This window comes from Rhinolophus ferrumequinum, chromosome 24 (genome assembly GCF_004115265.2).
Source record: "Rhinolophus ferrumequinum isolate MPI-CBG mRhiFer1 chromosome 24, mRhiFer1_v1.p, whole genome shotgun sequence".
NCBI classification, from domain to species: Eukaryota; Metazoa; Chordata; class Mammalia; order Chiroptera; family Rhinolophidae; genus Rhinolophus; species Rhinolophus ferrumequinum.
The window spans coordinates 5,633,475-5,648,674 of record NC_046307.1 but is presented as its reverse complement, the minus strand read 5'-3'; the positions used below and the strand labels follow the sequence as shown (position 1 = coordinate 5,648,674).

The 15,200-nt window shown below is 37.3% G+C and overlaps 1 protein-coding gene across 2 annotated transcripts in view; it reads right to left on the bottom strand.

Annotated features, from left to right (window-relative positions):
• UIMC1 (ubiquitin interaction motif containing 1) overlaps positions 1 to 15,200 on the bottom strand; it is an 88,331-nt gene that overhangs the window by 42,308 nt on the left and 30,823 nt on the right. Inside the window, exons 4-8 of one of the 2 annotated variants that reach the window (XM_033096105.1) lie at positions 11,074 to 11,198; positions 10,270 to 10,375; positions 9,217 to 9,956; positions 2,509 to 2,573; positions 234 to 310 (exon numbers count right to left, since the gene is read on the bottom strand). In XM_033096105.1, coding sequence (XP_032951996.1) covers positions 234 to 310; positions 2,509 to 2,573; positions 9,217 to 9,956; positions 10,270 to 10,375; positions 11,074 to 11,198 — 1,113 coding nt within the window. The remainder of the gene's footprint in view (positions 1 to 233; positions 311 to 2,508; positions 2,574 to 9,216; positions 9,957 to 10,269; positions 10,376 to 11,073; positions 11,199 to 15,200) is intronic. The other variant, XM_033096106.1, reaches the window with a different exon arrangement.

The window sequence follows — 15,200 nt, the reverse complement described above, 5'->3', positions numbered from 1 at the left end:
TTCAAAACTCAAATATCTCTAAGAAAAGACTGAGAATCAGATTCAAAGTCCGCTAAAAAAAAAGTATGTGTGTACAATGTATGTGTATATACATATGTATGTGTGGAGATACACACAACCAATCACACATAAATCTCCTGGGGGTGGGTTGGAAAAGTCAGGAAAATTAATAGGCACAGAAAGGTAGATAGCTAGGGATCAGAAATTCAGTGAAATCATAGTGGGGTGCTTACCAGGACACACAGTGACTTCCTCTGCAGAATTCTCTGGCATAAAGACTGAGTCTCTCTTACTTGTCAAAGCAGCAATGCTGAAAAAGAACCAAACCCCAAGTGAATTCCCAGTAAAATGAATCAGAACACAGGACCAAAAGCAACGGTGAATCATTAATAAAGCCACAGGTAATCTGATACCTGCTGTCCAATACCACAAAAGCACAACAGGGAAGCAAGGAATCAGTAGTGAAAACTCCAAGCCAGAAATAGGGGAAATAAACATACTTACAACTTTGGTTCCAGTGAAATCACTGAATGAAAAGAAACCCCCTTTTGGAGTCTTCGCAAAGAAAGGTTGAAGGGTAAGGACTATCTATGAATACCACAGAAGACAAAAACTCCACTCCTGTATGAAGATGTCAAAGGTGTTTTATAGCCTCCAGCTGAGCCTTTTGAAGGCTAGAGATCTGTAAACTCGTAAGAGAAGATATGGAGATTCTCCTGACAACACATGAGCTTTTCCTGCACCTTGCAGTTAAATTTCTTCTTTATCTCAAGATGTGGCTTTCCAAGCAACAAAAATAAGATACAGTTCCAAACTGCCCTACAGCGAAAATCTGCCCACACAAGTGGACTGTCTTCTGAGAAGAACATAATTATCAATGGCTCCCCTCATCCGGCCTTCTGGTTTACCCTGCCTGTTCATGGAGTGCAATCTCTTCCTGACACAGGAACAGAGGGCTGAGAACTCTGAGCATCTGAGCTATCAAGCCCTCTCCTGCTTCCCAGACCTTTTACGATGAGTTTGATCAAGTATGCATGAGGATGCAAATCCTCACATCAACCAAGAACCACAGAGAAGAAAAAACAACCAGCACTGACTCATGATAAATAACTAAATCCTGATAGGAAACCACAAGTGATTTCTCTCTCTAAATAAAACATCTCATACCATTTGTTATAAACCCAAGCCAGACACAGTTTACTCTGCATGTAACATTAGGGCTCTATTCAAAGGTCCATCACAAAACAATTTGCTGACATTTATAAAATGGGCTAATCAATTTGAAGTCAAACCACATTGCCTGCAATTCCAACTCTCTCCTGGTGACAAAGCATATAATCATTTATTAAAACCTACATCTGCTCTGCACAAGGCTCCCTACAACAAAGCAGAGGCCTGCGGGAAGCAGAATGCCTACTCCAGTTAAAACCACTTCCAAAACTGTCTTAACAGCAGGAGACTCAAACCAAAACCATATTCTTCAGTTCAGGAAGAGCTACTACTATTAACTTAACCAAAAGCCTAGGAACACCAACTAAATTACAGCAAACGGTAACTGGGCCTCAACCTCCATGTGGGAGATGAAGGTCACTCAACGTAAGATTAAGCTCTTGAGTAATCCCCAAAGCTCAACTACTGGATAAAGGGGAAAGTAATTGGAAGCCTGATCTGGTTAATAGTGCAGTTTGTAACCCGTCAACTACTATATGTAATTAAAGTGAGAAGACCTAAGAAGGAAAACCCCCATTAATCAATCATCGAGATTAACTGAGGAGGTAATGCAAATACAACCATTTAAAGGGAAGATGAGATACAATCAGAATGAAAGTGGCATAGGATAGGGAGTGAGAGTCACACAGGTTCTGTGTGGCCTGAATAATATGAAGGGTTCAAAGAGGAGGTAAGTCTTAAGAGTAGACTTAAAGGATGTATATGTTTTGGATATGCAGATAAAATAAGCATAAGCAGAGGAAACAAAAGGAATATGAGGACTAGAAGGATCATAAAGAAATCAGTTTAAAGCCTTCAAATTGGCATACCACGTTTCCCCAAAAATAAGACTGGGTCTTACATTAAGTTTTGCTCCAAACGACACATTAGGGCTTACGCTCGGGGGATGTCATCCTGAAAAATCAAGCTAGGGCTTATTTTCCAGTTAGGTCTTATTTTTGGGGAAACACGGTAAAAAGCTAGCATAGTTAGTTAAGAGAGTAGCAGGATATAACCACTTTTCAGGGAATAGTGTAAATGGGATTGTGCCAAGATGGCTGGATTGAACAAGAAAACCAACAAGAAAAACCCAGATTTCTTTCACCCAAATAGTCTAGGCTTCTGTAAGATGCATATTTGAGAACTGAGAGAGAATGATTTCTCCTAGTCTGTGCTTATAACGAGCTAAAAAAAAAAAATCCCTGGCAAGCTGTCCCTATACAGTCTCACTCATGTGGTTTATCTCTCTTATTCTGGCACCATCAGAGAATTCAGACCCATAACAACATATAATCTTACCTTTGTGAGGCAGGTACAGAGTTTCCTTCTTCAGAAGTTTCTTCAACAAATAGCCCTTGGGAAGACTGCGAAGAAATATGTAACGTTATAAATATAAAGGCACAGATGACTAGTTTCTCTCCTATTTTTTTTTAAATTAATTGTTCGACATTATCACTCAGCAATTAGCAATAAGAAAAAACATTTTATATTAAATCAGTAAGTTTCAGTAAGAAGAACATATCCTGTGGAGTCAGAAGACTGAGATTTAAATTATGGGTGAATCACCTACCAACTTTATAATCTTGGGTAAGTCACATTTGAATTTGTGTCCTCATCTTAAAATGGGTATTAATGATTGCCTCACAGAGTGTTACTGTGAGAATTAAATAAGATATGCTATGTATTTGTAAAATGCAAAACATAAATATTAATTGGTCAGTCAAATGAATTATGATTTCAGAAAAGCAGTTATAAAGCTTCGGTTGTAGAAGGAGGAAACAGAGAGAAAAGTCCAGTTTTCAATGGAAATACTGAGTTGGGAAAAACAGTGCAATCCACAAAAGACTCTCTGGGCACAACCAAGTCGTAACAGAATATCCCAAAGGGAAGGTCATAAAGATTCCTTTCGGGTTACCAGAAAGGGGGGAGAGGGGAGCAGGGCTCTAGAAGAAAACGGGGTCTAATATATGGTGATGGAAAGAGAACTGACTCTGGGTGGTGAGCACAGTGTGAGACATAGATAGTGTATTACAGAATTGTATATCTGAAATCTATGTACCTTTATAAACAATTGTCGCCCCAATAAACTTTAAAGAAGGCAAGATTCTTTTGCTACATATCTACCACTATGGTTTTGGTATCTGGATGCAAGGATATCTTTTAAGAAACATAACAAATAGAGAGTGGATAAGGAAAAGATCATTTTCTTTGATTCATGGTAGAATTGGTACAAATGTCAACTCATTAAATGGAGTTACTCAGAAGAGCACAGAAAAGGCAGCTACTGCCTACTTAGGTGGACTTCTGAGGAAGTACCTGGGCTGTGAGGCTTCTTCCAACAGATGAAAAGCTACTGGCTGAAGTTCACAGGTTCTCCTAACAGGATATAAATAACCTAAACAAGTTAGGCATCTCTCTACTACTCTGGTAAATGATGAAATAAACTAAAAAACTGGAATCCCTTCAGTCAAAGGGAAGATAAAGCTGTACTATGATCAGGAATGTAGCCATTATGAAAAATAAGGGTTCAACAAAACTGTCAAATGGACTAAAATACAACAGCAATAAATACTTCACCTATCTGTTTTAACTCGGTAGTGACAGTTTTATTCCTGAAATCTCAAAAACGGTAAATACTGACACCTAGTGCCCATTTAATAGCCTTCTTAGAATGACTTGCTCGAGACGCAATCAAGGCATTAAGAAGCTATAAGATACCTTCACCTCCGCCTCCACCTGCGGCTAAAGCATATCTCTACCTTTCCCAGAGGAAATTTTTTTTTAATTATTGTACACCTATTATAAGCCAGGGTCTTGCTAATCACTTACATGCATTATCTCCTTTAATCCTCACAAGAAACTTTTGAGGCAAAAACTGTTAAATTATTTTTAGAAATGAGGAAAGTACAATTTTGACAGGTTTAAATAATTTGCCCAAAATCACGGAGGTGGTGAAAAGTAGAACTGGGACCTGACTCCAAAATCCATGCTTTAACCACTACAGTTATATTGTTTTACTCTTCTTCCCAACCATTTCAACATACCCCAAGTATGTCTTCACTTCATTAACTCAGTTTTAATTTCTAAACACTTATACCTCGAGCATGCTAGGAATGTGACTTTAAGGAAACTGTGGCCTAATCAAAACATAACACTCTGCCTGAAGAAATAATGTTAATGGAAAAAGGATAGTTTGCAAAACATGTAAAAAGAAAAATCCAAAAGATCCAGAATCAAGCAGTGTCTTCAACACCACGGCCTGGGAAGTGAAAGTAAATAGACACATAGAAATGTCCTCTGCTGTCAAGTACTGGTCACTAATCACGTCTTTCCATAAACTAGTTGAATCATCCCTTAAAATTTCGATTTTCTGATTACTATTTCAGGTTTCACATACGTCATCCTAGAGGAAGGACACTAGATGGTGTACCTGAGTATCGTGATCACTGAAAATGTCTTCCATAATAAATTAACAAACTGTCATTTGGTGTACATGTCAGCTTGTAGTTTGGTTAGTCAGTCAGTTCTCAGACCCCCACACAATTTGGTCATTTCTGGGAAACAAATTGCAGTATCAGGACTGAAAAATTAAGATACTAAAAAGTATTCACTACATCAATTTACTAGCCCTCCACCTCCCTGCTATACAGACATCAAGATGACCTTTGCATTAACAACTTCCCTGTGACCTCAGTGATGCCAGAAACCAGTTCCCCTCTGATTCTAAAGCTTTTACAACCCTCATATAAACAATTTGCCCCAGGGTGAATGTTTTTCTGAGTCGTGGGACCGTCTTGCTATCTGTATCAACCAAGTAGTCTCAAAAGTGGGTAGCTTCAGTGAAGCCAAAATCAATAGAAAATGTTTAATAAAAACAAATTCTTTCAACACACAATGTGAGATATAGATAATGTATTACAGAATTTAACACCTGAAATCTATGTAACTTTACTAACAATTGTCGCTCCAATAAACTTTAAAGAAAAAACAAAACAAAAAATAAATTTTCTACCCACAGTTCCTGAATGCAAAAAGATCAAGACAAGAGGTGAAATTACAATCGTTAACGCCTTCATTATTTGCCTATAAAATTAGTAAGTTTATTTCTGTTTGTTTTTTAAAGATACTATTCTATGTTGGCAAGGCTGAAGTGAAGTAGGCAGTCTCATACATTGCTGGAAGGAAGGACTACAAATTTGAGCAACCTTTCTGAAAAGCAATCTGGCAATAAATAGCAGGTCTTTTTTTTTTTTTAAGTTCATAACTCTCACCCCTATTTTTCTGGTTCCCTATCCCTAAGGACACTAGGTTTAAATAAAGAAAAGTTTTATTTAGAAAGACGTTTATCACAACCAAAACATCCAACAAAAGGAAAATGGTTAAAATATTATGGTAAATCATAGGTCAGAATATTAGGTAGTCATTAAAAATGAAATCTATAAATAACTTTAACATCACAAAGAAATGTTTAAATGTTTTTACTTTAAAATACAAAAATATAAAAATATAATCTAAACCATACAAAATATAGGTATAGAAAAAAAGACGAAGGAATACATCACTGGATAGTAGGACTGTGGGTGGGTGCTCTCAACTTCACTCTTCAAACTTTTCAGCATTTTTCAATAGTTCTAAGTGATTTCTAAAATTAATTTTCATGATTACAAAGGATACTTACTATGTTGTCAGCCTGATCTCCTTTTACTGAGGACGGCCCCTCATTCCTTCCAGTGCATTAGAGCAGTGGGCTCAGGGCTCATAGTCATTCAGACAATTTGACACATACCCCCATTCAGGCCACAGCCATCTGGGATGGTGAGGGCTGTTAACCCCAAATGGGCCATAAGTCCTTTCCTAGACATTTGAAATTGGAACTGGAAGAGAGTAAATCTCCTGTAAACTGTACTTAAGTTTGGGAGCTGAACAATCAGTGTTTTCCACTATTATACCATGTGAAACAGAGAAGCAAAGGAAGATGGTCTGCAAGGAGAAAGCTGAAGCAGATACAATTTAGCACTGAGCTACAGAAAAATTACAGATGATTTTCTAGACCCAGTACCTTCTCCAGGCTTGGTTACCATCTTGTTTCAAAATTTATGAGGCACCCTGTTTCCTTATGATAAAGTCCTCTTTTTAATTAAGCTATCATGATTTGGTTTGTTGTAGCCAAATAGTAACAATTAATAATACTATTAGTAGTATTTGGTGACTGTTCATGAAGTAAGAACTTCAGTCTAATTTTTTCTCTCTCAGATTAACAAGGCCAGTCACTAGATTGTGACCATGTCCAGGCTATTCCAAAGGCACTGCTTTCAAACTTTGGAACTTGACACAAGTCTATATGCTCTAGAACTCTGGCCCCTGGGATATTTCAAGCTAACAACTTGAATTACAATAAATCATTGTGCTAACTCTGTGGAGTTAATTTATTCTTTTAAGGGAAAGCATCTCTAAATTGCAAAGAACTAAGAAACAAAAAATGTTATCATAAGCATAACCTAACTTTCCTTTGGAAAAGAGGCAAGTCACTAGAACTGTAAAGAAAAATGCTTTCTCTTCCCATACAGTACTCTTTGCATAATGTGTATGAAGAATGATTCCCACAGGTTACTCTTAACGGGTGACCTTCTGGTCCCTTAGAGCAAACTACCATTTACTGAGTGTCCTGAGCATTGTACTAGGCATTTTACATAATTCACTTTAATCATTAAAACTAATGAAAGATATGATTTTACACATGTAAAAACTGAGATTCAGAGATTAAATGGCTTGCTAAAAGGCACCCAGTTACGAAAACAAAAATGTCAAAATTTCAACTCCAAATCCATGCTCTGTACACTATTATGAAATTTCTCACAGCTACCATTTCTTGAACCCTTATCATAAGAGACAGAACAAACAGGGAACAGCAAAACCAAACCAAAACTCAAAAGTCCAGTAACAGAAATAGCAACAAAAAAGTATAGTCACAAAACAGAGTAGTCTTTATATTTATAGTTTACAGAGTTTGAAATTATGTGATTGCTTTTATAATATTCAGAGAAAAAAATGAATATAAGCTTTCAGATATAACCTAGATGTCAGACAACGACAAAAAAAGGCAACCTAAGTGTCCCCAAATCAAGGACTGTTTTCAGTAAATGAATATAAGCTTTCACATATAATATAACCGTCAGAAAATGACAAGGCAACCTAACTGTCCCCAAACAAGGGAGTGTTTTCAGTAAAGAAGGTCACCACAAGCAAAATCAAAAATAAACCATTATGTGGAGGAAAAAATAAACTGGAAAACTACCTCTACTTCCAGTTACAAAGGACCACTTCCCTAACACACAAAGAATGCCTACAAACCACTAAGCAAAAGATTGTCAGAAAAGAAAAATGCCCACAATATCTAAAACACAGAAAAGAAAATACAAATGGATCTCAACTACACACATAATAAGAAAAATGACAAGTCAGACTGCACTGAGGTATTTTTTCTCTCTCAGATTAACAAAAATCAAGAGATCCTGGTCATACTGTACGGGTATGGGTATGGGTAAGCTCGTACGCATCATACACTGCAGTGAGTATACATTTATACAACCTCTATGGAAGGCAATTTGACAACAGATAACAAAACTATAAACGCATATATACTTTAATCCATCAATTACATCTACAACAAATTATTCTACAAATATCTCCCATGTGAATGAAAAAAATCTTCTGAACAAGAGTAATCACTGCAGTAGTGTTTTTAATAGTAAAATATTGGAAACAACCTAAATGTCCACCTATAGCAGCACTGGATAAAATATTTATCCAACATATTACACATCCAAAAAAGGAAATTCTTTATGTAGTGTTATGGAATGACATCATAGAGATATTAAATGAAAAAGGCATAACAATGTGTAGAGTACGCTATGCTCTGTGTAAAAGTTGATTCTACTACATGAAATATTTTGGAAGGATATACTAGAAACTAGTAGTAAAAGTTGACTCCACAGAGGCGGGGAACTGGTTGGCTGGGGATGGGAGTAAGAGACCAACGATTTATTTATATCTTTTTTAAATTTTGAGCCATGTGAACATTATTACCCATTCAAAATTTAACTTTTTAGAAATAAAACTTTTAAAACACAAAAGATAAATATGGTGCATCCATATGATAGAATGTCTTCAAACATAGTTAATAGGAAAAGATCTAAGATAAACTATTTAAATGTCGGGGGGAGAACAAAGCTTATACAGAAGAGTCTTCATTTTGTTGAAAAATTAAAAACAGAAGCGATTTTTATATGCAGACAAATAATAACTGCCTCTTGGTGCTGGGATTGTAGGTAATTTTTTCTTTACACTCTTCTGTACTTTCCTAATTTTCCATAGTGAGTATGTTACGTTAAAAATAAAGGGGGTGCCGGCCCGGTGGCTCAGGTGCTTGGAGCGCCCTGCTCCTAAGCAAAGTTCACCAGTTCGATTCCCACATGGACCAGTGAGCTGCGCCCTCTACAGCTAAGATTGTGAACAACAGCTCTCCCTGGAGCTGGGCTGCAGTGAGCAGCCGGTGGTGGGCGTGAGCTGTCGTGGGCCACTGATTGTTGCGGCAGGCTGCTGTGCGCCCCGGTGAGTGGCTGGTAGCCAGCGTCAGTGGCCGGCAACCATTGTGAGCCGCTGTGTGCTGCCATGAGCGGCTGGCAGCCAGCATGAGTGGCTGACAGCCATCGTGAGCAGCCGGCAGCCGGCAAGAGCTGCCCTGAGCGGCCTACCAACAACCAGCAACCGACTGCCTCAGCCGGGAGAGCGCAAGGCTCATAACACCAGCATGGGCCAGGGAGCTGTGTCCTACACAACTAGGCTGAGAAACAACGGCTTGAACCCGAGTGTGTGGCGGGGAGGGGAGGCAGAAGAAGGGAGGGGAAAAAAAAAATAAAGGGGGAAGATCATAAAAATAACAGATAGCTAAAATCTTCGTTTAATCTGTGAATAAATCATCCTAATCACAGCATCACCGACCCTTACCTGACCATGACTGGTTGTTGGTTCTTCCTCCAACAAAAGTTTCTCTTTCAAGCTTTTAATTGGGCTTTCTTGGAAATCCTTGGGTTTTGAGTGCCAGACAGATGCCCTAGACTCCTGCCTCTCCTCCTCTTTGTCTTCATCTCCCATATCTTCTGAGATGCCTTCATTTTTTTCACTAGCCTGATCTCCTTGGCCACATTCATTCTGGGTCAGAGAAGGAGGTCTAGGTAACACTGGTTCCCCAAATCCTTTTTTTTTAAAGAGCTGCCTCTGAGCCATTTTCAGGCTCTTTTGATAAACCTCCAACTGGCAGAGAATGACCTTGGTGTATTGATTGGGGTCTACTCCAGCAGGACAGAATGGAATACCCCAGAAGTAGTGCACAGTACCCCCACTGTCCTGGAGACCTTTGGCATCCACTGAGGTAGGCAGACAGTGCCTAGATGTGTCCCCCCTACCCTGCGCAGCTTCGTGAAAAGCACAACCCCTCCCAGTACTTTCCTGTGGCTTCCCACACTGTGTGTGCTCAGCCAAGTGGCCAGTACATCTGTCAAAACATTTAACGTTCTCATTCTCAAACACTGGCTGGCTTGACTGGTCCCAGCTTCCTGAGCTGCCAGAGACCGGCTCCTCTTCAGTGTTTTCAGTGTGGTCCCAAGGCTCCTCTCTTTCCTCAGCCTCGTTTCCCTGACTGATATGTGGGCCTTTAAACAGTGATGGAGGTACCAGCTGCCATATGCCTGTAGGTATTTGAGAAAAAGTAGGGCTAAGGACAAACTGTTTTTTATTAAGAGGGCTTGGTAAGTTCTCACTTACCAAGAATTACATAATGTGGGTTAAAAAAAGGCTCTTCTTTGGATTTAACCAAATGTTGGTTTTTCCTTGGAGATGAAAGTATGCTGGATATTAGTGAGATCTCAACTACTTTCTGATTTAACCTCTTTAATACCACCCAAGGAATTTCGGGAATTTCTGTATATCTACTCTCAGTATGAGATCCCTGTGATATGGTTCTACTTGATGAATGCAAGGAGTCAGAACAGGGAGACATGCCTTCAGTGGTCCCAGAGTCTGTGGTTTTCTCTTGGTGGGACTGTGAAGATGGTCCAATGGCCAGAGGTCGAGATCTGGTAGCAGAAGCATCAGAAGGCCGGCAACTCTGAAACAAGTGATCCCACACCAGACCAGGTTTATTATTACAATAGCTATGCATGAAGGGTCACGGGAAGGACAAAAAGGGGAGGCCACTGTCCCTAAGAGATTCTCCTCTTTAAAATGCAGATGCTCGGTTCAAATGAATTCCACAATGTGTACTGACTGTTTACTATGTGCAAAGTGCTGTATTAGATCACTATGCTAAACCCCTTTCTAATACAGAGAAGTGGATGGCATAAATGGCTCTGGACTTACCATCGACAAATATCCTTCACATTTAAAATAATTTCAATTACACATACGAGTATTCAAATCATCATTTAACATTATTTGAGAAAATTTAAAACTGCCCATTCTTTCTCTCCATAACCCACCTCTGGTTCTCATTCCCTTTGCTCTCCCCACAAAACAGGGGAGATAAGCATCTTATCTTTCCCCTTTTGGTTTCTTGGTAATCGGTAACTCTTTTCAGAAGCTGCCAACTACTACGGCTCTCTTAAGCCATAGACTGAAAATCTGTAAGGTGGAAGAAAACTCTTTCACATAGAATTAACAAAACACTTCAAATTGGGTTCACCAACAATTCAACATGGGCTTTAAAACTTATTATGGGAACTATTAGTTGAAACCCCCATAACACCACAGCAGTAAAAGAATATCGCTCATCAAGCCTCATGAACTGTTTCAACATAGCATATTTACATTAAGGCTTTCGGCAATGGCTTTCCTCAAGAGCTCCTCTTCCTCCTCCTCCTGGCTGTTCACCTCCTTAGCTTCCTGCTCACTCATTTTGAGAGCCAGAGCAAACTGCTCGTCCTCTGTCATTTCTGTAAGAGGAGAGGGGAGAGGGGAGGGACACAATAAACAATGAATAAGCATGGAGGCAAGAAATAGAATTATTAAACTTCTCAAGTGAAGACACTACAGACCATTTAATACAATTTTATAATCTTATAAACAAGGAAAGCCCCAAAAGGTAAGGTGTTGGCCAAGATCAGTAGCAGAAGTTACAACAAGAATCTTGGGTTAATTAGACTGAGCTCCCGTGAAGGCAGAGTTCTTGCTTATTTTGTTTATTGTCAAGTATTTGGTGAATGAACAAACAGATGAACCTCCACTCCAGCACTTTTTGTTACATATCACACTGCTTTATGCTCAACCAGAATCATCTTAGTCTTCAGAATCCTCTTATTTACCCAGTAGAAAAGACCATCCTTACTGACCAGAATGTGATCTACAAACACCGTTTCCCATTAAAACTAACTGGGGTATGTTGGAGAAATGGCTGATTCCAAGTCTGGAGCTAGAAATGTAGAAGATGAACTAGAATATGTTGTACCTGTGAGCAAAGAAATCTATCAGACACTACTAGGGTCATATCAAAAGATTTAACAGTCAACTTAAAAAGGTTCTCACTGGTCAAAAATGGAACAACTGAAACAAACATCAATAAAAATAAGGAACACAATAAATTAAAACACATTAAATATGTTTAAATCTGTAAGTTCATGATACTCAAAAAAAAACAACTGGTCATTGTTGAAGAATGTTACTGAATCAATTATTTTGAAAACTGATAAATAAAAGAACAGAGAATCAAGCTTTTGTTCTACTCTTCCAACACAAGCTATACTACTGGGTAACGAAATAGATGAAGAGAAGTTTCTCTTTAAAAAAATTATTCCAGCTAATAAAAATGTAAAAGAAATGACGGAATATCACCATTTTGTATAATGCACATGGAGAGGATTTTGGCAATGTCTAACAAACTACATAATGACCCAGCAATACCAATTCTAGCAATTTACTCTAAAGATAGACTTCTAATTAGAAGAAAAGTAAATGAGCACTGCATTTTTCATCGCAGCATTGTTTGAATTTATAAAATACTGGAATCGACTTAATGATCCACATAGGACAATGCTTAAACAAACTGTGGTATACATACATATAACTGTAAAAAAAGAATCAGAAAGATATCTATAGACCAGGAATAGAATGATTTCAAAATGATATTAGGTTAAAGGGGGAAAAAAAAGCAAAGTACAAAAGAGTGTATATATAGTATGCTACCTTTTGTGTAAGAAAGGAGAAATTTTTAAAAATACATATACCTGTTTGCTTTTGCAAAAAAAAAAATGACACAAGCAGGGTAAGTCAGAAACCAATCCACGTGGTTACCTACATGCAATTGGGAACAGGTGAAAGGGGTAAGAGGGAGTGACTCTTCTCTGACTATACCTTTTTGTGTATCTTTGAGACTTACAGAATCTTGTAAACGTTATACATACTTTTGAAAAGTAAAATAAAATCAATAAGGATGAGGGATCCCTAAAACTGAATCCAAACATTAGAAAGTGCACACCACGGAATTTGAAATAACTTTAATGAGAATGAAAACATCAAAATTTGCGGGATGCACCTAATGCAATGTTTACAGAGAAATGTACAGCTTTACAGGATCATATTAGAAAAGTTTAAAATCAGTGATCCAAAAGCCTCCCACTTTAAGAAACTAGAAAATAAAGAGTGAAATTAACCCAAAATAAGTAGAAACAAATATAAAAAGCAGAAATCAACAAAATAGAAGATGACATACACTAGTAAAAAAAATTAGAAACAAAAATTGGTTCTATGAAAAGGTCAATAAAATTTATAAAACTCTAAGTAGACTTATCAAGGTAAAAAAAGAAAACACAAATTAACAGTATCAGGAATGAAAGAGGAGATACATCACCACAGATTCTACAGTCAGGAAAATAACAATAATAAGGGAATAACATGGACAGTTTTGTGCCAATAAATTTGACAACATGGATCATGCATTCTCACCAGGGGTGATATCATCCCAAAGTGGACAAGAATTGGTTCTTGAAGGTCAAAAAACTCGCTCTCTCTTTAAAACAGATATATAATCACTACATAAACCAGGACCTATAGCACTACCAGTGGTATTAAAAGTTCATGAGGTAGTTAGGGAAAAAAATGTCTAAAAAGGATCCTTTGGAGAACAACAATGAAAAAAGGATTGAGAAACACTTAGCGGACAAACAAAAAAAAAAATCACTGAAAAACACAAATTACAGAAACTTACACAAGAAGAAACAAAATCTGAACAGCTTTATACCTATTAAAGAAATTGAATTTGTAATTTAAAATTTTTCCATAAAGAAAACCCCAGAGCCATCCGACATTCATCACTGGTGAACTCTATCAAAGAATACTCGTAAAAAAAAAAAGTAATGGGGTAACCCATTAGCTCAGTTGGTTAGAGCACAGGGCTGGTAACACCAAGGTTATCAGTTCAATCCCCGCATGGGCCACTGTGAGGTGTGCCCTCCTTAAAAAAAAAAAAATACCAAACTAATTCAGAAAACAAAAGACCAGTTCTCCACAAATTGATTTATAGATTCAACACAATCCCAACAAGCTTGTTTAATGAAACATAATAGAAAATTCAGAAATAAGATTCACAGATTGATTTTCGATTAATTTTCGACAAGGACAGGCTTTTCAACAAATAGTGCTAGAACAAGTGCATATCTAAAAATTAAAAAATGAACCTTAATACCCTTACCTCACACTATATACAAAAATTAACTCAAAATGGATATGTCTAAATGTAAAAGCTAAAACTGTAAAAGTTCTAGAAAAAAACATAGGTGAAAATCTTTATAACCTTGGGGAAGTCAAAGATTGCTTAGACCCAGAAAGAAAAAAACATAAAAGAAAAAAAAAAAAAGGACCCAACCAAAATTTTAAATTTCTCTTTAAGAAAATAAAAAGATAAGCTACAAAATGGGGAAACATATTCACAATACATATAATCTGACAAAGAACTTGTATCCAAAATATATAAAGAAATTCTATAATTCAATAAGAAACAAGAAATCTAATTTGAAAAATAATGAGCAAGGGATCTGAACAGATACTCCACGAAAGAAAATATCAGAATGACCAGTAAGCACATGAAAAGATCATTAGTCAGGCAAGTTAAAAATGAGATACCATTATATGGCACTAGACGAGCTCAAATGAAAAAGATCGGCATTCCTAACACAGTCACTAATAAATCATCAAGAAAAGGTGATTGTATCCTTTATGTTCAATTTAAGAGTACCAAAGATGATGTAATACAAAAGAAGTAAGTCTGAGTTCTTTGTAATACTTGGCTTTTCAAAACATCCTAAACAACCCTAAAGGTTCTGGAGAGATGAGGCTTTGCTGCATTAACTGAAGTACTCTCCAGACTCTGCCCTCTTGCCCCACCACTAAAACAAAAACTTTAATTCAGTAACACAGTGTGATTCTGGGCTTAAATCTTGATTTTTTCCTCTTTAGTTGTGCAATCTTAAGCAGCTTACTTATCCTCTGGTACCTGGATACTGGTCTGGTTCTGTTCATCTCTCCTCCTTCTTTTAATATGTTGTGGACATGCATGTAAACCAAGTTTACATGCATGTAAACCTTTCACTTTAGGGATTCTCACGTACATATCATGATTTTGTAATACTTTAGTTCAAACATATGTAAAATAGAGGTAATAATATTTAAGGCTGTTGATGATTAAATAATTTAATACACGTAAAACACTTAGACTGAGCTGCGCCCTCCACAACTAAGACTGAAAGGACAACAACTTGACTTGGAAAAAAAACCCTGGAAGTACACACTGTTCCCCAATAAAGTCCTGTTCCCCTTCTCCAATTAAAAAAACAAACAAACACTTAGAGTACTACTTGGCACATTGGTACCCAATAATTGTTACTACTAATAATTAATTTATTCATTATATATTAAAGAAATCCAAAACTTTAATTCAGATTATC